The sequence below is a fragment of the Arvicola amphibius genome, chromosome 9 (genome assembly GCF_903992535.2).
Source record: "Arvicola amphibius chromosome 9, mArvAmp1.2, whole genome shotgun sequence".
NCBI classification, from domain to species: domain Eukaryota; kingdom Metazoa; phylum Chordata; class Mammalia; order Rodentia; family Cricetidae; genus Arvicola; species Arvicola amphibius.
Genome location: NC_052055.2, coordinates 117,282,552 through 117,307,232, shown reverse-complemented (window position 1 = coordinate 117,307,232; position 24,681 = coordinate 117,282,552). Strand labels below are relative to the sequence as shown.

The 24,681-nt window shown below is 47.2% G+C and overlaps 1 protein-coding gene across 3 annotated transcripts; it reads right to left on the bottom strand.

Annotated features, from left to right (window-relative positions):
• Window positions 1-24,137, bottom strand: Ube2g2 (ubiquitin conjugating enzyme E2 G2). 3 transcript variants are annotated; one of them, XM_038341745.1, is made up of 7 exons: window positions 24,005-24,108; window positions 17,952-18,063; window positions 16,149-16,184; window positions 16,011-16,056; window positions 4,271-4,389; window positions 2,254-2,394; window positions 1-667 (listed from the first exon to the last, which is right to left on the bottom strand). In XM_038341745.1, the coding sequence occupies exons 4-7, from the start codon at window positions 16,049-16,051 to the stop codon at window positions 555-557; spliced, it is 414 nt and encodes a 137-aa protein (XP_038197673.1). In that variant the 5' UTR covers window positions 16,052-16,056; window positions 16,149-16,184; window positions 17,952-18,063; window positions 24,005-24,108; the 3' UTR covers window positions 1-554. The 3 variants fall into 3 exon arrangements, with proteins under 3 accessions (XP_038197673.1, XP_038197671.1, XP_038197672.1); XM_038341744.1 differs by lacking the exon at window positions 17,952-18,063 and adding an exon at window positions 1,951-2,087 and having other exon boundaries at window positions 531-667; window positions 24,005-24,137; XM_038341743.1 differs by lacking the exon at window positions 17,952-18,063 and having other exon boundaries at window positions 24,005-24,129.
• Between the last annotated feature and the right edge of the window lie 544 nt (window positions 24,138-24,681).

Below are 24,681 nucleotides of genomic sequence, written 5' to 3'. Positions count from 1 at the left end.
ACCACTGTCCCCTCTTCTCATAAACCCATTTACAAAACAGCCCCTGAAGGGGGCTACGGTGACATGTGATACACACAGCAAGCCTCTGTCACCATGCCAAAGGCAGCCTAGGCTTGTAAGTGCAAAGTGTCAAAAGAAGCTCAGAATGCCTCCTGGGACACCTAGGAACTGAGAGGCAGGGACAGCAGGCTCCACTGCTTTCTCCAAGGCCCCATGTCCTCAGAAGAAGCAGCATTGGTATCCCCAGTCCCTGGTAGATGACAGAGGCAGGTCCTCAGCACTGCAGGAAGGAGCAGAGCTGAGCACCCCGTGGCTGGGAGAGGTAGTGAGGACGGCCTGGACCCCTCTCTGAGGCGCAGCAGGAGGAGTCCTTAGCAACGCAGCCACTGTCATTATTCCAGTCATGATTTAGGGGAGCTGCCTGTCTGGGATGGAAAGGAAGGAAGAATAGGTGCCGTGGCTCCACAGTTGCCTGTGTTGGTGTCGGCACGGCAGCACTGTGGCGAGTGTTCTGGAGGACAGCGCTGACTGCTCGTCGTGCGCAGGGTGTGGCCTTAGAGCCCCAGAGACTTCTGTACGATCTGCTTGGCGATTTTGTAGAACTGCTCACGGTCATCCCGCCACATCTTGGAGGCATCTACATTCGCTCCACTCTCGTCATTGGGCTCTGAAAAGACAGGCAACTGAGAATGAAAGGGCGGGCACTCACCACAGCCTCCTTCATCCAGACCACGGCCTCCCTCATCCAGACCACGGCCTCCCTCATCCAGACCACGGCCTCCCTCATCCAGACCACGGGCCTGGACCTTTCCTGGACCGTTCCAGGAGCCAAGCGAACTTCCAACATGAACCAGGGCCTTGTGCCTGAGGAGGGGAGGCGGGAGATTGGCACAAGTAGGGCACTGAGTCTCAGGTCGGCAGGCCCCTCACCACCAGCAATCTGTAGACGCTCCCTCAGGGGACAGGAACCCCCTTCTTGTTGTGGGACAATGGTCTGTACCCTGTCACTTGTATTTTAAATAAACGCTGATTGGCCAGTAGCCAGGCAGGAAGTACAGGTGGGGCAACAAGAATTCTGAGAAGAAGAAAAGTTTCAGTCTGCAGTCTTCCACCCAGAGAGAGAGGAAGCCAGACACAGAGCAAGCAAGATGTGACTGCCTCACCAAAAAAGGTACCAAGCCACAAGCCTAACACAGACAAGAATTATGGGCTTATATAAGTTATAAGAGTTAATAAGAAGCCTGAGCTAGCCAGGCAGTGGTGGCACATGCCTTTAATCCCAGCACTTGGGAGACAGAGGCAGGCAGATCTCTGTGAGTTCGAGACCAGCCTAGTCTACAAGGGCCAGTTCCAGGACAGGCTCCAAAAGCTACAGAGAAACCCTGTCTCGAAAAACCAAAAAGGAAAAAAGAAAAAAAGAAAAAAGAAGCCTGAGCTAATAGGCCAATCATTTTATAATTAATGTAGACCTCTGTGTGTTTACTTGGGACTGAATGACTACAGGACCAGGTGGGACAGGAACCCCACCCCCACCCTGGTCAACCCGGTCAACACCTTTTCCCACACACCCCAACTTCCCTTGACTGAATCCTATTGCTTTGAACCTCCCTGGACCCTAGTAAGCAATACAAGCCTTCATACACCAAGGGAAGTCTGAAAGCCTGCACTCTCCAGCCCCTCTAAATCCACCCATTCTCTTGGCCAGGAGTATACAAATGTTTAAATATCAGACTGAGCAGTCAAAAGCATTGCTCCTATCCCAATCCCTGCACCCACCAGCTCCACACAGATGGTCTTTCTAAGGCAAAACTGCAGGATGGAGCAACCAATGCAACTCCCAGGGCTGCCCACTAGGCTTAGTCCCAGAGCTCCTGTCCCTGTCAGCTGCTCCTCAGTCCCAAATGCCTTTCCTTCCCATCTCCCTTGTCAACTCCTAGTGTCCCAACTTACCGCAGAGAGGCCTAGAGAAGTGTTTCTGCAGTCAGGTTACCACACTGGGCGGTAACTGTCAATGGGTTTGCGAGTTCCTTGAAAGTACGGGGACCTCTCATTGGGAAATCTGTTGTCCTGAGCATTATACCCCTGTACTATGGCACACAGAGGAGTCCCAATAAATGAAAATGCCAAAGATCAGAGAACAGCAAACTGTCAACAATCCAGCAAGTCCTATATAGTCTGTAATCATGGAAGTATGCTCACACTTGGAAAAGTACAGGCCTGCTACAGTAACAGAAAACAGAATTCACAGCTCACCTGCCAGCATGCTCACCACCGAAAGCAGGATCTTCTCTACACTTTGCACAGGGCTCCACCGCTCAGCACTGCTCTCATAGCCCATGGGATCATCGCCTGGGGCATGCAAGATGGAGATGCAGACTCTCCCGTCAGGATAGACTGTAAAAAGGCAGAGGCAGCCACATGAGCCCAGATATGGTGCCACTGTGCTGGGGAGGCTTTGCAGACAGAAGCCTAGCTATTCGTACAGCAGTGACAGGACACTTCCTAGTGGCACAAATCCCAGAAAGGCCTACCAGCAGTAGGCCAGACCTATTGGGGATTGACAAGGGGGCTTAGGACCAGGTCTACCTAGCATTAACCAGTCACAACTAGCTGGATTCCACCTTGCTATGGATTTCTATGAGCATTCCCATCAAAAGAGGTGAAAGGTGAGTGGACAAAAATTCCAAGATGCAAGTACCCAGAAGCCAAGACTCTTCACAGGCCTCTGCAGAGCAGGATTTAGACATTCCTAGCTCAACTGACAGGACCCCCTCCACGCCCCCATCTATGTCCATGTGGCTAGAGTAGAGGCAAGGCAACTGAATTACTTAAGTGCAGAGAAGATGTGGACATTTAGCAACACACCCACTTCAAAATTATTTTTACAAAATAAAAAAAAAACATCTATTTGGGTTGGAGAGGCAGTTCAGTGGTTAAGAGCATTGACTGCTTTTCCAAAGGACCAGGGTTCCTCAGAACCATCCTTGACTCTAATTTCAGAGAATCTGACTCAAGTCTTCTGGCTTCTGTGGGTGCCATGAACATGTTACACAGACATACATGCAGGCAAAATACCCAAATACATAAAATTGAAATAAACTTAAAAACAAACAAACAAACAAAAAAACTGGTGTCAAACAGGTATTATTTTTTTTTTTTTACAAAATAGAATATCCTACTTGAATTTCTGCTCCAGGATCAGATCTTTAAGATCGGGATTATTTGTGGCAATAAAAATCATTTACAAGAAGGAACATGGCTCTCAAAGCCACCACTCAAAATACAGCACATTGCCCCCTTTCTCTTATGTAAGCTGGGCACAGGAACACATGCGTGGAATCTAGTACCTAGGAGACGTAGTCAGGAGAATCAGGAGTTCAAGATCATCCTGTGCAATGTGATCCCTATAGCAAGCACCTCACCCCTCAAATCTCTTATATATAATACCAGAAATGAAGTAAATAAATAAATAATCTGAATCAGAATAGTTACTGGCAGTAATATTGTGAAATAAAGTAAATAAATAAATAATCCCAATCAGAATAGTTACTGGCAGTAATATTGTGCCCCTTACCACACATACTCACACAAATTGTTTTCTGAAGACTAAACTCTGACCATTATTGGGTACTGGCTTACTTCCCAGTCAACAATAAGCTTGAATGCATCACCATGTCACCTCTATGAATTCTTAAGGCTTCTTCAGTGTCTGCATCCCGTCTAACTAGAGCATTCCCTTAGCACTGCTATAGGAAGACTAGTCTGGCTCCAACTTCTTGTTTTGCTGTGTATGTGTCTGTGTACCACAAGAGAAGCCTGCAGAGGGCATCAGATTCCCTGGAGCCTTGGCTGTGAGCTGGGAATCAAATCTGAGTTCCCGACAAGAGCAGCAAGTGCTTTCAACCACTAAGCCATCTCTCTAGCCCAATGTTCTACCATTAAAAATGATTGTGACAAAGGCCAATGCAGGCTACAAAGCTCTCAAGGCCTGAAAGCTGTAGTAAGCCCATCAACGTAGGATGGCTAGACTGAACAGCTAGTGTTAACTTCAAACGTTTTTTGCTTCTCTACATTAAGCTGACCTTCAAAATGGAAATGCTGGTGTTCACACCATAACTGATTTGCTAGTTTGGAACCTACCAGCCATTTAGAAATGTACGTACAGAAACGTGGTATTGGCGTGTTGCATCCCATGTGCCTGCAGGAGCCCTGCCTCCTGCTAACACAGCACCATTCTGTTGCCCTGTTAACCACATTCAGACGCACTTACTGTTGGGATGGAACATCTCACAGGTGAATCTCATCTTCGGAGGACTCAAGGGGTAGTCAAGTGGGAAACTCAGGATGGCAGGAAAAACACCAAACTCAAAGCAAGTGTCTTCGGGGCCCCTAAAAATGAGGAAATAAACACAACCACAAAGCCTGCCATGACTCAGAAGTGGGAGAAGGATACCATCACTGCTTAAAAAAGAACATGGAGAACCTAAACAAACTGCCGCTCTTCTGAGAGCTGTTTCAGCTGTTTGGGACCTGAGGCGTAAACATAAGGCTAAGCATAGGCAGCAGAGCGTCGCATAATAATTGCACCACAGAGAAACTCAAGCACACTGCAGTCCTAGTTAGGTGACTGTTGGCAGAGGTCCAGCTCCTGTGAGGATCAAGGTGTGAATTGTGGCACAGAATAATCAGGAGTCTCTATACACAGAGATGAGGAGTAAGGAATGTATTTCAAAGGATATTTTCAATTTTCCAATGTGATGTGATTTTGTACCCATCAAACAAAAAGGGCACACATGTGATCCTCCACTAATGCTCAACAGAAAAGAAGCCTAGGCCACAGCAAACCCACCTGGCCCTAAGACTCCAACTTGCGCCCAGTCAACTCTTAGTATGTAAATAGCAGAATTAGAGCAAGCCATTATAGGAGTCCTGTTCAAATCCTAGAGCCTTGGATGAGGACTGAGACCTGAAGGCAGGGAAACAGGAGAGGGGTACTGCCAAAGACCAACTCCTCCTTCCAAAGCTCACTAATACAACCTGTATCAACAGTTCCAAAGACTGTGGACATTCTCCACTACATAAACTTAGTAAGGCAGAAGTGCTGGCTGACAGCTTCCAATGCTAGCATGGGAGAGGTCACCTTGGAACAGCCAGCACACCAGTAAAAAACAAGTCCTGTACTATTCATACCCTGTCTCAAATAACTAACTAACTAACTAAATAACTAACTAACTAACTAACTAACTAAATAAATAAATAAATAAATAAATAAATAAATAAAACACAAACTTAGCTGGATGTAGTGGTGCCTAATGTCTAGTGCAATCTGGTCCACATAAGATTTTGTCTCAAAACAACAACAAAAAGAACAAAGGGTGGGGTGGGGAGGGTGGCTTGGCAGTTAACACGTATTGCTCTTCCAAAGGACCCAAGTTTGATTCTCTGCACCTCACTGGGCAGCTTGCCATCACCAGGAATTTCAGCTACAGGGGGATCCAACTCCTCTGGCTTCTGGGGGCACTTGTATTTATGACTCGAGCACCCTCACACACATAAAAGTAAGAAAAATAAATCTGGGGGAGCAAACCAGGGGTGGGTAGAACGCTCAGGATATAAAGAGCCTGCTGTGTGAGCCTGAGACCCAGGACACAGGCTCCAGAGCTCAGGTAAACAGGCAGGTGCGTCACACCTGCCTTCGGTGCCTTTGACCCAAGCACTGGGGAGATGAGCTGGGGGATCCCCTAGGCTCACTGGTCAGCTAGCCTCACCAAATCAGCAAATCCCAGGTCAATGAAAGACCCCTGTCTCAAAACACAAGCTTTCCTGATGAACATTTGAAGTTGCTCTCTTGCCTCCACATGTATGTGGCACAGATATGCATCTGCATACACACATATATACACGGACACATATTGTTCCCACAGATAAAACACAACAAAAAACAATACGAATATGTTTAAAGTTTTGATAGCGTTCTTTTTAGATACACAGTGATACACAGATCTGTACAATACCAGCTGCACTATTTTAGCTCCACAATTAAGAGAGCAAGGGAAAAAACCCTTTAATTTCATGTGCAGTCACACCCAGGGCTTCGAAAGAACAATGCAGTGTCTTGTTAAGCCAAGTTTTTCCTTCAGTGACAAGCCTTGACTCTGGAAAGCGATCCTGTGCTACTTCAAAAACAAGAGTGAAGAGCTCTTCTCCTTGGAGGGATGACATGCTGCCTGACAGTCCCCTGGGGTCCTGGCACCAGGCCAGGGCAGAGGAAGCAGCAGCACAGTCACCTTCACAGGATGTGGTCCAGCTGAGTTTTCCTCTCTCATGTTGCAGGGGCCTGGATGGACCCCTGAGGACCCTTCTCTCCTGAGTCAGATCTGTCTAGCACTATGGAGGTGGTTGCCACCTTTCAGCAATCCCCATCCTTCTCAGTTAAGGGGGTCAAGGGAATTACTGCTATTTTACTAGTAGCAAAGCTGGGAGATGCACAATGGAGTCCTTAAAACTGCAGTCAGAAGGTCAGACAAACAAAGACACCATCTCAGAAGTAATCCTGCTAGCCAGGCGTGGTGGTGCATGCTATTAGCCCAGCACTCAGGAGGCAGAGGCAGGCGGATCTCTGATCTATGTGGAGAGTTCCAGGCCAGTCAAGGATACATAACAGAGAAACCCTGTCTCAAAAGGAGAGAGACAGATACAGACAGACAGACAAGACTGAGACAGAAGGTAGCCTGTAGGGCCTCACTATGGCTGGCACCTCTGAGTCTAGAGTGAGAAAAAACTGGGTAGTGCCCTTGGAATGAGTTGCATGGCATTTGCTCAATGCTTTGATAACAGGTCTTTGTTTCTCATAATAGGGCTTTCTTTAAAAAAAAAAAAAAAAGTCTACTGGGTTGTTTGTAGCATTAAAGCATGACCCAACATTTCCTCAAGTGCGCCCACATCTTAAATAGCAAAGCTGTTTGCGCATACCCAGGCTTACTGCTGGTTTAAACTGAGGTTTCTTTCTCTTTTCCAGCATGCCTGCCACTTGAACAGATATGCAGGTGGCAAACTGTGCAGGGACATGCCAGCCAAAGGTGGGAAATGCCATAGAAAAGCTTCCTGCCCAGGACAGAGAAACAGAACCAACAGCTTTTGGACAAGTTTCATTCCACGCTTCTGGGAGTAAAGACTCTCACCTCGCAGACAGGAAAGGACACCCAGTGGTGCCTACAAACAACTTCCATCTACTGACTGCAAAGACTGGCCTAACTTACAATTCCCCAGCATACCGTTAGAGTGTGTGCTGTAACTGCTGCCCTTAGGGAATGCCTTCTTAAAGGCCTCCCTGGCTTCTTGTCTGCAAGAGACTAAACTGGAAGAATGACCAATGACTGTCATTCCTGCCCTGGATGACTGCCTAGCCCAGCCTGTCCTCCAAAGCTGACTCAGACCACATCAGCAACACACCTGTAAACACGGAACTCCACCGGAAGCTTGTCTTTCATTTTTGGATGCTGCAAGGTGGAGAAGCCTAAGGAGGAGAAGCCTGTGCCTGGACAGCAGAGGGTCAGAGCAGCCTCCTTCCGGATGCTGTAGCTGCTCAGCCCCACCTGCCACTCATCCAAGGGCCGGAGAATGTTAGAGAAGCAGCTCTGCTGTTCTCTTTATGAAGGGTCTTGACAGATGGTAGATTGTCTTACACTATAACAGGTGTTAAAATAAAAGACTACCCCTCTCTCTGGAACTCAGAACCAGGGATGAATTACTAAAGATTGCTAATCTCCACAGTACGGCTGGCTAGATACACAGCATACAAAAAAGGTGGGAAAACCCACAAACAACCTCCCCCACCGCCCACAGACCCTGCAGGAGTGTTCCACTCCACAGCTCAACAAAGGCTTCTCCAGCTGCTCCACCTCCGCAGGGCCCAGACCATATGAGGGAAGAGGGCTGCATGCACGACACACCTGGCCACACGCTGCGCTGATGTGAGTCGCTGGCTAGGCAGCAGGGATCATCAGAGACTGTGTGCTGCCACCTAGTTGGCAATAGACACCACAGTAGGAAGCTGTGAGTAGGAAAAAGGTACACAGGTACCTTTGCTGTCCCAGCAACTTGGATAGACAGGGACACCCTGATTCTTTTGTGGAAGTCAAAAGATCCCTCCATTGTCAGAAGCCGGGTAGTAACAGAGTTTGTTCAACATTGTAACTTCAGGTCAACTCTGTCCAAAGGAGACACAGCCACACCCTAACGTTTTGCGAGAGACATTGCTAAAACCCATAAACGCACCCTCACTCTGAAGGGAGCTAAGAACTGCAGGTTGCATTCTAACACACAGACCACCTGTCTAACAAGTGCTAACCTTACTCATGTTTAAAAATTGCCAAATACAGAAAAATGTAAGCAAAAAAAGCTAGCAGCACTTCCTCCTTCAGCATCGAGGTTCTGCAGGCCTTCCTGCGTGTGTACATACACACACTCTGGCAACAAAAGGGGATCATGTTAAGAGTTAAAATTATACCATGCTGTATGAGTGATGGGAATGACATCCTCATGGCTGAGATTGTGAAAAGCCTAAATAAACAAACGCCCCACACTACAGAGCGGAGCACAATGTTATTCAGATGGCCACACACAAACAGATCTGAGGACTCCACAACCCCAGCAGGAATACTGCAGAAAATAACATGTGCATGGAGAGTCATGGCACCTGGAACAGGCAGAAGTCTAACAGAAAGAACAAGGCTAAAGGACACATATTTGCCAACTGTAAAACCACAGCTACAACAACCAGATCGTGTGGTGCATGGCAGAAGGACAGGCACAGATCAGTGAACTAGGAAGTCTAAAACTAAGGCCCTGAATCATGGTTTATATTGATTTTTGACAAAGATGCCACGATTACTGAATGGGCAAATTCAAGAAAAGGTTCTGAGGCAAGTGGAGGCCACAGGCAGAGTGAAGGTTGACTCCTACACTTCATTCCTTATAGAAAACTAACTGGAAAGGATCCAAGGTGGAAGTGTAGAGAGCTAGAAGCTACTGGGACAGTTGGCACTGCTTGTCAACCTGACAAAATCTATAATCACCTAGCATCACCTCTGGTCTGCTTCCCAGTGAGGGACTATCTGGATTAGTTTAGCTGAGATGGGAGACCTACCCTAACTGCCAAATAAATAAAAGAGGGAGTCAAGAGCACTTGTTGCTCTTCCAGGACCCAGGTTCAATTCCCAGCACCCACATAGTGGCTAACAATTGCCCTAACTCTAGTCAAGAGTACCAAGTTGAATCAAGTGAGCCCTGGCTTCAACTGTACCACATATGGTACACATGCATACATGCAGTCAAAACACTCATACATATAAACAAATCTTCAAAAGGGGAGTGGTTAGACATGAGCGTTCATCACTCTGCCTCCTGACCATGGGTTCAATGTGACCAGCTGTTACATTCCTGCTGCCACAACCTGCCACCATAATGGACTATACCCTCAAACTGCGAGTCAAAAATAAACTCTCTCTGCTCCTTGGCACCTTCTCTCTGCTGCCCTGGCTGTCCTAGAACTCACTCTGTAGACCAGACTGGCCTCAAACTCAGAGCTCCGCCTGTCTCAGCCTCCTGAGTGCTGGGAGTAAAGGTGTGCGCCTTCTCTCTTACATTGCTTTTGTCGGGGCGTTTGATCACAGCAATGGAAGAGTAATACAATCATTGAACTTCCTTTGCTTCTATATGGTGTTAAAGCACGGTTCATTACAGAAAGCAGCTAAAGCAGCTAGAAAGGCCGTTCACTGACTAAAAGCACTTGCTAGTCTTGCAGAGGACTGAGCTCAGTTCTAAGAGTCCACGCTGGGCAGCTCATCACTCTCTGTAACACCAGCTCCAGAGAACCTGAAGTGTCCCCCAGGATCCTGGACTCAAAGTGTGGTCACAAGAACCTGACTTTGCAAACTCTGTTTTAAAGAAGGGGCTTCATCTTAAGCCATATAATGAGCAAGGGGCCAATCTCAGCTCCAGAAATCTGTGTGATAGCAGAATTTGAACAGATATCTTAAAATAGCCAATTAAGGAGCTAAGGAGTAGGGCCATAAAATTTAACAAGGTCCAGATGTTCTTGGGAGGCATCCTGTCCTTGATGACACCTTGTCAGTTATTAATGGCTCTTTGTTAGGTTTTCATGCCCAAAAACTGACCAATGGTTTCAGAAACTACCTTACCCCCTATGCCCTCCTTACCCAATCCCAAGTCAACAGGGCATGAACGCCCCTGATTATAGCATTTCCCTTTAAAAGTTCTACCCTCGGGGCTGGAGAGATGGCTCAGAGCTTAAGAGCATTGCCTGCTCTTCCAAAGGTCCTGAGTTCAATTCCCAGCAACCACATGGTGGCTCACAACCATCCGTACTGGGGTCTGGTGCCCTCTTCTGACCTGCAGACATACACACAGACAGAATATTGTACACATAATAAATAAATAAATATTTTTTAAAAAAAGTTCTACCCTCCCAGGGTTCCCTGCCATACTTTCTGCATCCGCCATGCATGGGCGCTGGAAAAGTGTTGGTCCAAACTTGAGCTTGAATATTAAAAACCCTTACGTAATTTGTATCGGAAATCTGACTCTGTGGATTCATTTGGGGACAGAAACTCGGGCACAACAGTGGTACACAGAAGTGACTGGGTCACCAGGCTGTTACTGCATGAACTGCGTTTTGGTGTCAGCTGAATAGGCTGTTAGAGGGTGGGGCTTGTTTGGAGGAAATGGGTCACGGGGTGCTTTTCAAGGGTGTGTCTTGTCCCTGGCTAGTCCTCTCCTCCCTTCCTGCTTCCTGGTCACCCTGAGATGAGCAGCTTCCTCCAGCACAGCTCTCATCAACGTGACAGTCTACTTCACCTCAACTCCAAACACAGTGAGCCCCGGGACCATAAACTGCGGACTAAATGACTCTCCTCCTCCTTAGCTGCTTTCTCGGTACTTAGTCACCATGACAGCATAGCCAACGACATAGCTGCATCTGCACATGAGGGCCCAGTTACCAAAGCCCTCAGTGCTTGTTCCAAGCACAGATCAAAAGAGGCCTTGAAGAAAGTCAGCAGTGTCAGGCTTCCATGAGGCAAGCAGAGTCCAAAACTACCAGGGACAGAGGAGGCCGTAGAAACCAGCAAGATTCTGAGGGAGGAAAGGCCCCCAGTCAGTCAGCTCTCTGCCAAAACAGCAGGGTGAGACAGAGGCACAGGAGGACAGTTAATCCCTCGATAGATGTTTTAAGAACATTTGTAAACGGCCTCTTGTTTGTGAAGGGTCTGGAACAGGACCAAAACCCACAAAGTCACTACATCTTGAAGCAGGGGAATTCCACACTAATGCAAAAGCCTTATTCAAACACAAACGTGCTCTCCTGAAAATCAGTTGTAATTACTTTTTAAGACAGGTTTTCAAAATATTTGTTTAACTTTATACTGTTTATCTAAAATTAGTAATAGTTAACTCAACAGACTTTTAACAATGCGCTTTTTAAAATCCATACTAGAGAGCTCAACTGTTCTCTAATGAGCTTCTAAGCACATCTACTGTGAACACACATGAGCCAAGAACTTCTAAATGTCCCAGGATCATCGGTGCTCTGACCTCTGCAGCCTCCTAACAACTGCTGCTCTACAGCTGGCGTGCTGCCGTGAGGGCATGTGAGCAAGCGCAGGTGTGTCTGTGTTGACACAGGACATGGCAGATGAAACAAACAGGTCACACATCAGTTCACACACATGATCACCTGCTTCTTTAAAAAGCAAACAATGCCTGGGGAAATGGCTGGAGGCCCAGAGTTTGATCCCCAGCACTGTAAAGTAAGTGAAACCAAAGTAAACAGACTCCACCTGACATGCCCCCCAGCAATGACCTAGCTAGGGGCAGCAATGGCCACAGGCCTGTATCACCTCACCTAAAAGCAACAGAATCCTCCATCTGACATGGCTTCACCAACATCTAATGTTAACAATCAGCAAGTTCCAGAAATGACTCCTAAGTTTTAAATAACTTGCATTATAGGATACTGTTAATTTTTGTTTGTTTTTGGTTATTGTTTGGTTGGTTTTTCAAGACAGGGTTTCTCTCTATACAGCCCTGGCTCCCCTGGAACTCACACAGTAGACTGTAGTTGGTACTTTTACTCTTTGGGGGCCGCCACCCAGCTTCCAAATAAATGCACAGAGGCTTATTCTTACTTATTCTTAAGCCCGCCCTTAGCTTGGCTTGTTTCTAGCCAGCTCTTCTAACTTAAATATCCCATTGCTCTTTAACTACCTCTTGTCTGGGCTTTTTACCTTTCTTTATTCTATATATCTTTCTTTCCTTCTTACTCCCTAGTTGGCTATGTTTCTGTGTGTCTGTGTGTCTGGCCCATGGCATCCTCCTCTCCTCCTTTTCTCACTTCTCCCTCTTTTTTCCTCTTCTAGACTTCTATTTATTTATTCTCTCTGTCTGGCAGCCCAGCCCATTTCTGCTATTGATCATTTGGCTCTTTATTAGACCAATCAGGTGTTTTAGACAGGCAAAGTAACAGTTTTATAGAGTTACACAAATGCAACATAAAAGAATGCAACACATCTTTGCATCATTAAACAAATGTTCCGTATAAACAAATGTAACACATCTTAAACTAAATTCCACAACAGTAGACCAGGCAGCTCTTGAACTCAAGAGATCTACCTATCTCTGCCTCCTGAGTGCTGGAATTAAAGGCGTGTGCCATCACCATACAGGCCAATTTCTCCACTTTACCAGTTCTTGTTATTACTGTTACAGCCCAAGGTTTCCAGAGTCCACCAGAGACTTGGAACAGATCCCTCAAGTACACAAGGCTCTAGTGTACCACGGTGCACACAGACTCCAGAAAATTTACAAAAATGTGACACAGCTCAAGCAATTAAGGTCTGACAAGCATCACGTCTGCTGGTCTTTCTCTAGATAGTGTTTATGGATGACTTAAATAAAATCAAAACCCCTCACTTTCACTCAGATTTCATGCACAGCCTAATCTTCACAGGCAAAAATTACCAGTCATTTTCCTAGGCCAACTTGTAGATCTTTAGGAACTAATGTGGTAGGCCTATAGCAGCTCAGCAAGCTGAGGAAAAGGATCAAAAGTTCAAGGCCTTTCCTGAACCACAAGAGTGAGTTCAAGACCAACCTTGTGAATTTAGCAAAACCCTGTCTCAAAATTAAAGATAAAAAGGCTTGGTTATAGGTGTTCTTGGTTATAGGTGATGCCGTGTTCTGATAGCATGTTCAGGGCTCTGAGCACTGGGGGTGGGATGGACACACTGATGGGACACAGCCCCAATGTGCTATAAGCACAGGCACAAACGAATCCTGCCTTGCTCAGAGCTCACACCAGGTAGGGTGGCCAAACTTCTCTCCCCACCCTGCCCCCCAGAGTGCTTCTCAACCAACAAAGTCCAACCTGAAACACTAGTTAACTGGAAATGATTATTGACTGAGAGACTGATTACAGGGTGTGGCTTTCTCAGTTTAACCTAACTTTATTTTCTCGCACATCTAAAGTAGGAAAAAGAATGCTAAACAGGCTGAGTATGGACCAGAGAAGAGAACACTCTAGCTAGACTCAGGGCCCCTCTGCTGCTCTAACATGACTAAAAGTTAAATATCACAAAATCGAGACGGGGCATAGGAGCCACAAGCTCACTTTGGTATAAGCTGCATCGTACTCAGGACCAGGAACAGTGGACGGCCTGCAAGCCAGAGAAGGCAAACAGAAAAATGAGAACCAGAAGTGGGGTGGGAAGGAGAAGGAGGAAGAAACAGAGGCCCTGGTTTTTCAGGTCTAATGTTGCTCTGGGAGGTCCCTTTGGTCACCTACTACTTTAAGGACCTTTTTCCTACTAGAAAAGCCACCCACACTATTGGACGCAAATCCATCACAACTACTGCAAATTATGGGATATAAATATTGAAGGGACACTAGCCCACACAAGAATGTGGCTCTGGCAGGCCCTGTCCTTCTCCCCACTTCCCTCAGCCTTGCTAAAAACCATTATATTACATTCCTAAGGCAAGCTAGACCCAAAGGTCTATTCCCTTATTTGGCCACTTCCTCTTCCTAAGGCTGACTACCAAGGTCCAGCTATCAAAGTATTGAAGTCTAGCATCAAAAGCCCCTAATTTAGTTTGGCTCACCTAATTAACATGCCCAATTAAAATGAAGCACCTCATCCTGACCTGGGGTTTCCCCTTGTACCTTCATAAACTGCCATCTTCCTATGCACCATATCTATCTCCTCTCTATCCAGACGCAGTCCCTTGTCCTCTGGGACAAATACCATGCCCCTCATTTGTTGGGGACTATTATTTTCAGGTGTGTGACTTTTGTTTACGCTGCATTTGTTTAATTCTGTGAAGCTGTTACTGTGGCTGTCTAAAACACCTGATGGTCCTAATAAAGAGGTGACCGGCCAATAGCAAGGCAGGGGCAAGGATAGGCGGGGTTATCAGGCAGAGAGGATAAATAGAAGGAGACCGAGGCACAAGAGAAGGAGGGGACATCCGGCCAGTCACCCAGCAAGCCAAGGAGAAAGCAGTAGAGAAAGGTATACAGAAATAGACAAAGATAAGCCCAGAGGCAAAAGGTATTCGGGATAATATAAGTTAAGAAAAGCTGGCAAGAAACAAGCCAAACTAAGGCTGGGCATTCGAAACTAAGAATAAGCCTCTGTGTGTGATTTATTTGGGAACTGGGTGGTGGGGCCCCAAAAGAACCTAAAAAGCCAAAAGAGCAAAAAATTAACACAACACTCATTTCCTTTCCCTTCTCTCTCATCCTCTAAGCTCCTGTTTTTGTCTCTTATCCCCTGCCCTCTGTCCCCCTGGGAAAATAAATCTTTGTGCTGAGAACCTGGTCTTGGGGGCCCTGAGCTGATACTGTTCCTTTCAGATATATATTGATAAATACACACATACATTGTTTTGTTTAGCTTCTGACCATGGTTTCTGGTTTCTAAGTCATTCTTTCGGGTCAGGCCTTCAGCATTTATACAAACTGCCCAAGCCAGATCGTAAAGAAATTCCCTGACTTAACTTTCCCCATGACAGGTGCTAAGACCCTCCTCCTTCCAGAAGGGTCTAGGTTTGAGAAAGTAATGCATAAAGGGAGGTCAAGAAAGCTGACTAGACAGGTCCAGCTGGGCTTCCATGCAGGTTATCAGAGTTATATATGCCATCAGGGAAAGAAGACAGTGGCATTACAGGATGGGGCTGGAGCCTGTGGCCAGCCCATGTGTGGCAGCTCACAGGAGGAACAAGAACTCACCATGTGCTATGAAGTACCTGTGCTCGCAACTGTCTATAACTCTAGTTCCAGAGAATCTGACACCCCTTTTTAACCGTCACAGGCACCAGGCATACATGTAGACAAAACACTCATACTTCAAAAACCAAACCCAAAAGGACTCTGTAAGAGACTGAGTGAAGTGTCTCGCTTTCAGGGGCTGCTATAATGTTGAGTCACATGAACCCCGACGGCTAGCTAGTCAGAAGCTCCAGACACTCAGACTTAAGACGAGGCCTAAAGAGAGGCTGTCCTGGGGACAGAAACCTCAGCCTGGGGACCTGGCACTCTCCAGATAGACGGTGTCATGACCGCACTGCATCAGAGCACCCTGGATGCTGCTCTGGTGGGGAGAAACCCCACAGCTAGGGCACACGGAAACTTTCTGTGTGTCTATGGTGTGAAAGCAAAGAGCTAAGTAAGGGAATGCTGCTTTCTAAGAAGATTGTTTCTCCCTAAGAAGTTTCAAGATGGCATAAAAAATTGCAATCTTGAAACTATCCAGAGCTAATATTCAGAACTAAATGTTTTTTTATTGGTGCTGAAAGAACACCGCCCTCTCGTTTGGATCCGTGTTCACCTGGATTCTGCCCAGAGAACAAGGCCTGCCTGGACCCACTCAACACATCAGAGTAGAGACTCTTGGGCCTGGTTTCCAGTACAGCATGAAAAATAATTAACTTACATGATCAATGCCTCCCATTCAAAAAAATTCTCTTCATTCATGGGGCCTACAGGGAAAGAAAAAAAATTCCACATCTTAATTAGAAGGCCACTTTGACAACTGAAAGAAAATCATAATGAAGTCACTTGAGGTCCTTACCTGCCACAATTCCTTCTGGAGGATTCAGGGTTAATTCTGTAAAGTTAAAGAGCAGAGCCATTACCAGACAGAATATGTTACACTGTCACTTAGCAAAGCACTTTCATGAGTCATATGAACCAGATTACAGCATACATGTCTTCCAAGAGGGCAGCTCTCTGCTCCCAAATAAATGCCCAGCACCGAAACCAACTCTGGCTCTGAGTAGTCCTTTACATCAGTAAGAAGTAAAAACAATGGGGTACAGACTGTACCCCGTCATGCTCCTGCCAGCTCCTCTGACAAACACAATCTAAAATGGGCTATTTCCTAATTAAATGGCATTTCCTATCATTTAAGAGCACAAACCTTCCTGAAGGTGACAGAGCAGAAGGAGGAGACCAAGCTGAGGTGGCAGGGAGAGGCATAATCAAATCTATCACTCTCCAGGTCAGTGTTCTTGGCCACCACCCTGCAGAAGTGCAGGTGCCCACCATGAAGATGACAATGGAAGACAGGCCTACTCCAGAGTCCCAGCCACTTAAGGCCAGGAGCTGAAGACGACCAGATGACCAGCTCTGCCACCATGTGGCATGTCAATTCTTGGCATCATGGTTTTTTATCTAGGTCATGTTCCAGTCTGGGGTGTGTCCCTAAGAGTCAAGTGTTGAAAGCAGGTTAGCAGTACTGGGGTGGGGAAGACCTTAGGAGGTAGGGTCATGTGTGACACTGGCTACATACATGACTCTGGGGTGGTTACAGAAGCGGCTTGCTGCTCTCTAGCTTCCTGTGCCAGGCGTGATCACATTGTCACATACAATCCCGCACTCAAACCACTACAGTCACCACAATGTTGGCCACCCATTGTCACCCCACAGACCCTTGTACTCTGCACTCCAAAGATGTGAGCTAAAAAAAATTTAAGCCAGAGTGTCTGTCACCTGTAAAACCTGGACTGGCCTGGAACTCACTATGTTCCCGGCTGGCCTCAAACTTGCAGCGACCCTCTGGCCTCTGCCTTGCAAGAAAGATTTGTGTGTGTGCACCACTGTGCCCAAATGAACATTTCTGCCTAATAAAGTCACTCACATTAGCTATTTCTGTGGTAATGACCTACAGATGAATACAACCTATCTTAACAGACACCAAACCTGCGACGCACTTGAAAAACAGTGAATGGAAGGAGGACAAGTCACACAGTAAGGAACCCAGCAGAGTACACTCTACCAACTGAGGGCCAACGCAATCAAGACGCCCGACAGCAAGCATACAGAAGGCCTGAAGAGCCACATGATGACCTCTAAAACACAGAAATTAGTAACCCTGCTAAATAAGATTAAGGCAAAAACGGCCAGAAACAAAGAATGGAAACGATCATCCAAAGAAATCTAAAGCCAATAAGAAATGGTGAGATGCTCAAAGTTGCTATGAGGTCAACATCCATATGTGTGGTTATAAAGTGGGTTTCTTAGGAGAGAACACATGGCCACAGAGACATGAAAACACTAACAGAACCACACTTGACAAGTGGGGCTGTCTTGGTCTTCACAAAATAAACTTAACTCCACTTTAACGCTTCAGGGCACGGAACACTTCTTACTGCCCACCCTGCTGCCCTTGCCATATACTACACCCAGGAAGTGAGGAGAGGGGAGAGGAAGAGAAAGGGGAGAGGAGGAGGGAGAGCATGTCCAACACAGCACAAGCACACCTGTCATGGACACATTCACAGGACAGACACCACAGCAGACATTGTTGCCAAAGCTTTCTTTGGTTAGGGCTGTACACAATCTCAAAGGTGATTCGAGGTCCCATAGCACAAACCTCTCCAGTCCACCAGGGACACATCATGCAGGCTTTATTCATGTAACGGTAAGCAATCCATTCCCCAGGGTTGACGTGGCCTCGTTTCCCACAGGCTGAACTGTAGAAAAACCTGCAAAGGCAAAACAGCGCTAGACCATCTTGGGGGCCTCTATCTATCACTCCAGAAAAGGAAAAGGGGGATAAGTTGGAAAATACACAACAGAGGACACTATTAAGAAAAGGTTGGGCCGCTGACGGTTCTGTCTGCCAAGTCTGGTGACTTGGGTTTGAAGCCCAGGACCCACATGACAGAAAGAGACTGATCCACCAGCTGTCCTCTGACATCCACATGAATGTCATATTATGTGCACAGCCACACCCCCAACACACACAAGTAAATGTAACTAAAAACACTGGTAGGGAAACGTGAATAAGGGACTAGAAAGAGGGCTCAGTGGCTAAGAGAACTCACTGCTCATACAGGGACCCAGCACCTACATGGCGGCTAACAACTGTCAGTAATCCCAGTTTCAGGGGATTTAACAGCCTCGTCTAGTCTCTGTAGCACTGTATATATGCAGTGCACTTTAATACATGCAGGCAAATGCTTATAAACACAAAGTAGCAATAAAGATTTTTGTTTACAGTGAAAAAGAGAGACAGAAGATAATAAGGAGAGGCCAGGCAAGAAGGAACAAGAGGCTGGGCTGCCAGATGTGCACACACTTAAAGGAGGTAAGAAGACAGACGAAGAGGCCAAGTAGCAGGACGGATAGAGGGAGCACTTCCCAACAACACAGTCTACAGTCTCCCTCTTTATCTCTATCACAGGAACAGATCGGGATAAAGTACAGAACCAGCTTGCCAAGGCTTTACACGCCCCGTCATCTGAAATCTAGTCGTCACCCCTGATGAAACAAAAACACTTAAAAAGAGGCTGCTAAAATACGGGGCTGAGGAAGAGGCACAATGCATGGAACAAAGGTCACCTAGCGCAAACCACAGCAGAGCTGTATTCTTTGTAGGAGTTTCCTCAGAACCTTCCTGAGACACCACTTTTCCCTTAGAGAGACGGGGAGGTCAAGCCTGCGGCTGAAGACCAGCAATGCTGTAGACCCAGGCTCTGCGCAGCCAGCACCATCCCATCCACTTCGCTATCCAGCAGTGACACCTGCTGGTCAGGGATGAATTGCAGTCAACGACAACACAGGAAACCACAGTTCCATGTTTACTGATAAACATAAATTCTAGAAGAGAAACAATTACTAACCATATCAGAAAACGTCAAAGACTATTCCTTGAAAATGGTAATTTGTTTTAAAAAAAGAAGTAGCCACTACACAAACAAAATACAAATTTGTTCAATAATTCCGTTTCTAGAAGCCTATCACACTGATACACTGGGAAGAACAAGAAAGACGGCTGCAGAGGCTACTCTTTCAAGAAACTGAGGAAGCACAAAAGCCCCAAAGTCTACAGTGGAAAACCAGGGAAAGCCAGGGGTCACATTGGCATGTTCTACACACTGCACAGGACATGCTGAACAGAGACAACCAGTTCAAGTGGGGTCACTGGGCCAGGTCCTAATCCAACCTGCCTGAGTCCTCGCCAAGGCCAGGTAGACAGGCCTGTTCCGCACCCTAACTCTGGAGGTCTTGCCTTCAGAGCTGCAAGAAAATCAGATTCTCTTGCCTCCACTAGTCTAAGGCACAGCACAGCAAACTAGCACAGCTGGAACACTCCCAGATAATATGTAAAGGAACCCTGACTTCTCCCATGGATTACAGGTATTAACTGTGAAACACCTAGAAGAAATCCTAACAGAAAACCTCAACAGTTTCTCAGACACAAAAGCAAGAATGTTTTAAAAGTCAATGTATTATGTTATCACTGCTTTTTTTTTTTTTAATCTGCTGTTTAAAAGCCAGGATTAGGAGCTGAGAAATGGCTATGCAGTTCAGAGCACTTGCTGCCCTTTCTGAAGACTAGAAGCAGTGCCCAGCACCAACGTCCCATCTCCAAGGGAATCCCACGCCCTCTTCTGGCCTCCATGGGGTCTGCACACACATGCACATACACACAGATTTACATGTAAATAAAAATAAACTAAACCTAAAGTTTTAAAATAAAGGAACCACTGGACTGAGGAAATGACACGTGGAGTCAAGCCAAAGAGGGAAAATATTGGCAAGGCAAATATCCAATAAAAGGTAATGTTAAAGAAGTGTACAAGCTAAGGAAACAACACAATTTAAAAATAAACATTTCATCGAAAAAGGCAGATGGTCGGTAACTTGCAATGACTCAACACTGTCAGTTATGAGAAAATTTCAAGTTGAGACACTAACATAAGCAGAACAGGAAGGAGAAAAAATTAAAAACTCTACAGAGCTGTGGAGTATCTGTGCAGTGAGAACAGTGGCATCAAACAACTGGACAGTGCCTTCTAAACTAAACAGGCATTTATGCAAGAGAAACGAAGACAAGCACACGATGTTCACAGCAGTTTCATCACAGCCAAAAACTGGGGACATCCCAGTGATCATCAGGAAGCAAATGTTTAAACAGAGTAGCCTGGCCATGCAATGGATTACCACTTGACATTAAAAGGGAACTGCACGAGGCTAGAGAAATGATTCAGCAGGTTAGGAGCACTAGCTGCTCTTACAGAGGACCGGGGTTCAGTTCCCAACACCCACAACTGTCTCTATGTAACTCCAGTTCCAGGAGATCTAACTCCCTCTTCTGGCTTCTGCAGACACGAGGCAAGCACATGGTACACAGACATGCATATAGGCAAAAGACTATACACATAGAATACAAACAAAACCTTTAAAAAGGAAAAGGAACAATCACTGCTCCCTATCTGAATATCTACAGATATTCAGGGTCAACAGAGATATCTGAAAATATCAAAATATCAGTGGAAACTCCCAGAAACAAGTCATACATTTTAGATAGCTATTCAGAAAACCACAGAGAAATCTCACTCCACCCTGGCAAGCCCTGTCAGGATTTTAAAGCAACAGCTGGAACTACCTGCCCTGCGTCATCACTTGCTGCTAGAAGAGTAAGGGGACACTGCACCAAAGCCAGCAGCATGGATAACCCTCGACAAAACTGTGCCCAGTGCAGAGAAGTACCAACACTACAGCAGTGAAAGCAGAGTGGCACTGTCCGGGAGGACAGACGGGTCGTAGGGCAGGGCATTCTGAGGACGCTAGGATTCACAGCTCAGCAGTGTCAGGAGGACAGACGGGTCGTAGGGCAGGGCATTCTGAGGACACTAGGATTCACAGCTCATGTGATGCAATGAACACACAGGAGCAAGAAAGAATGCCTGCCAGCTATAGACATTTCACCAAAAAAGGCAGAGCTGGCCCGTGTACATGAAGGGTGGCTGCCACCTCACTCATAATCACTGATATACCAACTAAAGCCACAGGATACCATGCTATGCCTACCAGACAAGATGAAGTCCCAGAAGCTAAAGACTACGTGAAAAGCAGAAGCAGCGAGACTCAGCTGTGGGGGACCACAACATGCACTGGAAAAGCAAACAGTTTAGCATATCGTGAAACGGGCTGGTCATTCAAATGCTCCATGAGTCTGAATTATGCTCCAATGCAAACCCGCACACGGGCACCAAGAGCTTTTCAAAACTGCTCGCGACTGCAGGACTTACAAAAATCAAACTGCAAATTAAGCGTCTACCAGTAGCAGAACAGATGGATTCTGGTTTATTCATAAAAAGCAATCCACTCAGCAAGGAGAGTGAACTGCCACCACAAGCTCCAAGAGAAAGGACACTGACACACAATGCTGGGCAAGGGGTTCCAAGGCAAAAACAAGCAAACAAAACATATACTGTATACTTTCTACTAAGTTCACAGACAAAAGGAAACTATACATTATCTGGAGATAGAGCGGCAAATATGAAGAAAAGGAAAAGAATGGTAATTCAGGATGCTGGGGAGAAATCATGAAGACTCTAAGTCGCTGTTGGTGCTCTATTTTGCAAGCATGGGATCACGGACACCAAGTTACTCAGCTGGCCATTACTATAACAAAATGCCTGAGATAACCGCCTAAAGAGGAAAGTTTGGCTCACAGTTTTGGGAATTCCAGTGCTGCTGTCTGAGTGTCTGCTTGTGAAAAGGCAGCACACCACAGCAAGCAGCACCAGGCATGGCCAGGAGACAGAGAGGAGAGGAGGGCTGTCACTGAGAGCAGATCCTTAAAGGGAGCATAGGGAGCCCAGCCTTTCCGCTTTTCTTTGTGTTCTGGCTTCTAGGTAAACAGCTTTGCTCTGCTTCATGCCCCTACTATGATGCACTGCCTTGCATTTGAGCCCAGGCATGACTCATGGGTAGACACACTTACTGCCAAGTGTGACAACTTGAGCTCAAGCTTCCCAGGAGCCACAAAGAAGGGGAAAACCGACTCCTGCCAGTTGTCCTGACTTCTGCACACGCCCAGGCACTGGCCTGCTCACACACATAAATACATAATAACTGAAATTTCAAACACTCTCAAGTCTGTCCAGAATTGGGAACGGAGACACCATCTGGAAACGGGGTCTCAGCAGATGTACCAGACCAGACTTAGCATACTGACTAGGCTGGGCTCTAAACCAATGCCTGCTGACTTCTCAAGTGGGATATCTGAACATCCATACACCCAGAAAAGATGGCCCCAGGGAGATCCATGAGAAGGAGTTATACTGACATAGTTCAGAAACCCATGGAAGCCCGCACCGGAAGCCAAGGGGCAGGCACACTAGTTCAACCATGGCCACTCCTGTTGAGTCTACCTAACACTGGAGTACACTGTCTTAAACACAACAAACCAGATGCTAAGCCATAAAAGAGGGGACACACTTAGAGGGGGATTATCGAATTTCACAGACACAGGTGAAAAAAAAAAAACAAAAACAAAGTCCTCACTTCTCATGCTTGGTACTGATGGATGCATTGTCTGTTACTGTTGTCAGTCTTAAACAATATCCATTGATGACCTCATGGTTTCCATGCGTCAGTGGGTCTGGACCCAGCCAAGACAGCTGGGGCAGTTTTCAGGGCTGCAACCCAAGTCCATTCAAGTCGCTGGCACAACTAGTTCCATATGGCTGTAACACTGGTCCCAGACTGGCTGTCAGCCGAGGCCACCTTAGAGCTCCCTACCCTGTCTCCTCTCGCAAGCGGCCACCGCAGGTGGAGCCCTCTCCCTTGTAAACCCCCTAACCTCTTCTCCAGTTTTCCCATTTTAGGGTCCACCCTTTTATGGGAATTCTTTCCCACTCCCAAACTTAGATGATCCGTGACCTTAACTGCAAACTAAATGACAATAGGGTTGAAATAATCTTTGAGGCTTTTGCAAGGACAGAAGATGGGGAATAAAATTTTCTCTAATGTGATTACCCTTGTGTTCAACAAGCACAGCCGAGAACGAACTTGGTGGAACTTAAGACCCCTGTTCCAGAACCTAATTGCTGCCTACCTCCTTTTTATTTATTTATTTTTATAAAAGAGATGATGTTTTTAGGCATGGAAACGGGGCTGAAAAAGTAAAACAGCTAAACACAGATCCGGAGAAAACGAAATGGTCTTCTCAAGTCCCCGAACCCATGTCTGAGAAACTTTGGTTTGCTCCAGCAGGACAGCAACTCTTGCCTGCAGCGTGGCCGGAGGTTTGTTTAAATCTTTATTTTGCTCACTTTCAACTTTTTCCCCAAACTCTCCTCTACCTCATGGCCACCTTAAGGGACAACCCGGTCCTTGCTGAGCACCGCCCCGCGACGTGCGTCTCCAGTCGGGAGGACGGATGCGCAAACCCCCAGGGACCAGGGACCAGGGACCAGGTCCGGGTCGCAGGGCCATGACCGCGCTGGCAGAGCCCGCATCTGCGCCCAGGGCCTGCCCCGCGGCAGCCGGCCGGGGCGCGCAGGCGACAGCACAGCCCGGCCTTCCGCACGCGGGCTCCTTCGGGCCGGCCCAGCATGCTCACGCCCCGCCGGGTCCGACGGTAGGCTGCCGGGAAGAGGACGGGAAGGCGGGAGCCGCCCGACTCACGTTTGTACTCGGCCATCAGCCTCTTCAGCGCCGTCCCAGCCATACTGCGGAACCTGCCTTCAGGAGCCTCGCCACATCCGCGCCGGTCCCGCCCGCCTGCTCCGACGTCCACGGCTACTTCCGGGGCGCTGCCTCGGGCCAGAAGTGCGTCCGGGGCGCGCGCGGGTGACGTGGCGTGCCGACGTGGTGCGAGGCCGGGGCCCGAGGAGGTTCTCCTGGCGCTGGCGGCTTCAGGGCTTGGACGAACGGAGCGCAGGTTCCAGAACCTTCTCGGCCGGCCTCACCCTCGGCGCCGCCGCCCCGGCTGGGCTTTGGAGCCTCCCACGCCGCGTGGCCGCGCTTCGCGCGCAGCTCATCCTGTGGTCCCTCTCTTAAGCATCCTGCTAGGGTCAGGATGCCCCGCGGAGTGTTCCCGAGTGAGACATGGTTCCTCGCACTTGGCACGCTCTTCATAAGTGTCTGTGAAACTTGAGGCCAGCAAAATTTCCCTCCCACACACACATTACGTACATCTGACTGTCCTAGAACTCACGCTGTAGACCAGGCTGGCCTCGAACTCACAGAGTGGATGCCTGCCTCTGCCTCTCGTGCTGGGATTAAGGCCCGAGCCACTATGCCTGGCTTTCCAAGTGACCACGGTGATTTGAGAAAATGACACTCCCTTGGATTCACAAAGG

Bases quoted from the DNA above. Each gene is read 5' to 3' on its own strand.
- Ube2g2 (XM_038341743.1), bottom strand. From the start codon at position 24,047: ATGGCTGGGACGGCGCTGAAGAGGCTGATGGCCGAGTACAAAC. The intron at 16,057-16,148 runs GTAAGGACCTCA...CTTTCCCTGTAG, and splicing joins TCCAGAAGGAATTGTGGCAG to GCCCCATGAATGAAGAGAAT. The intron at 2,395-4,270 runs GTAAGTGCGTCT...GCCTTTTTACAG, and splicing joins TGAGATGTTCCATCCCAACA to TCTATCCTGACGGGAGAGTC.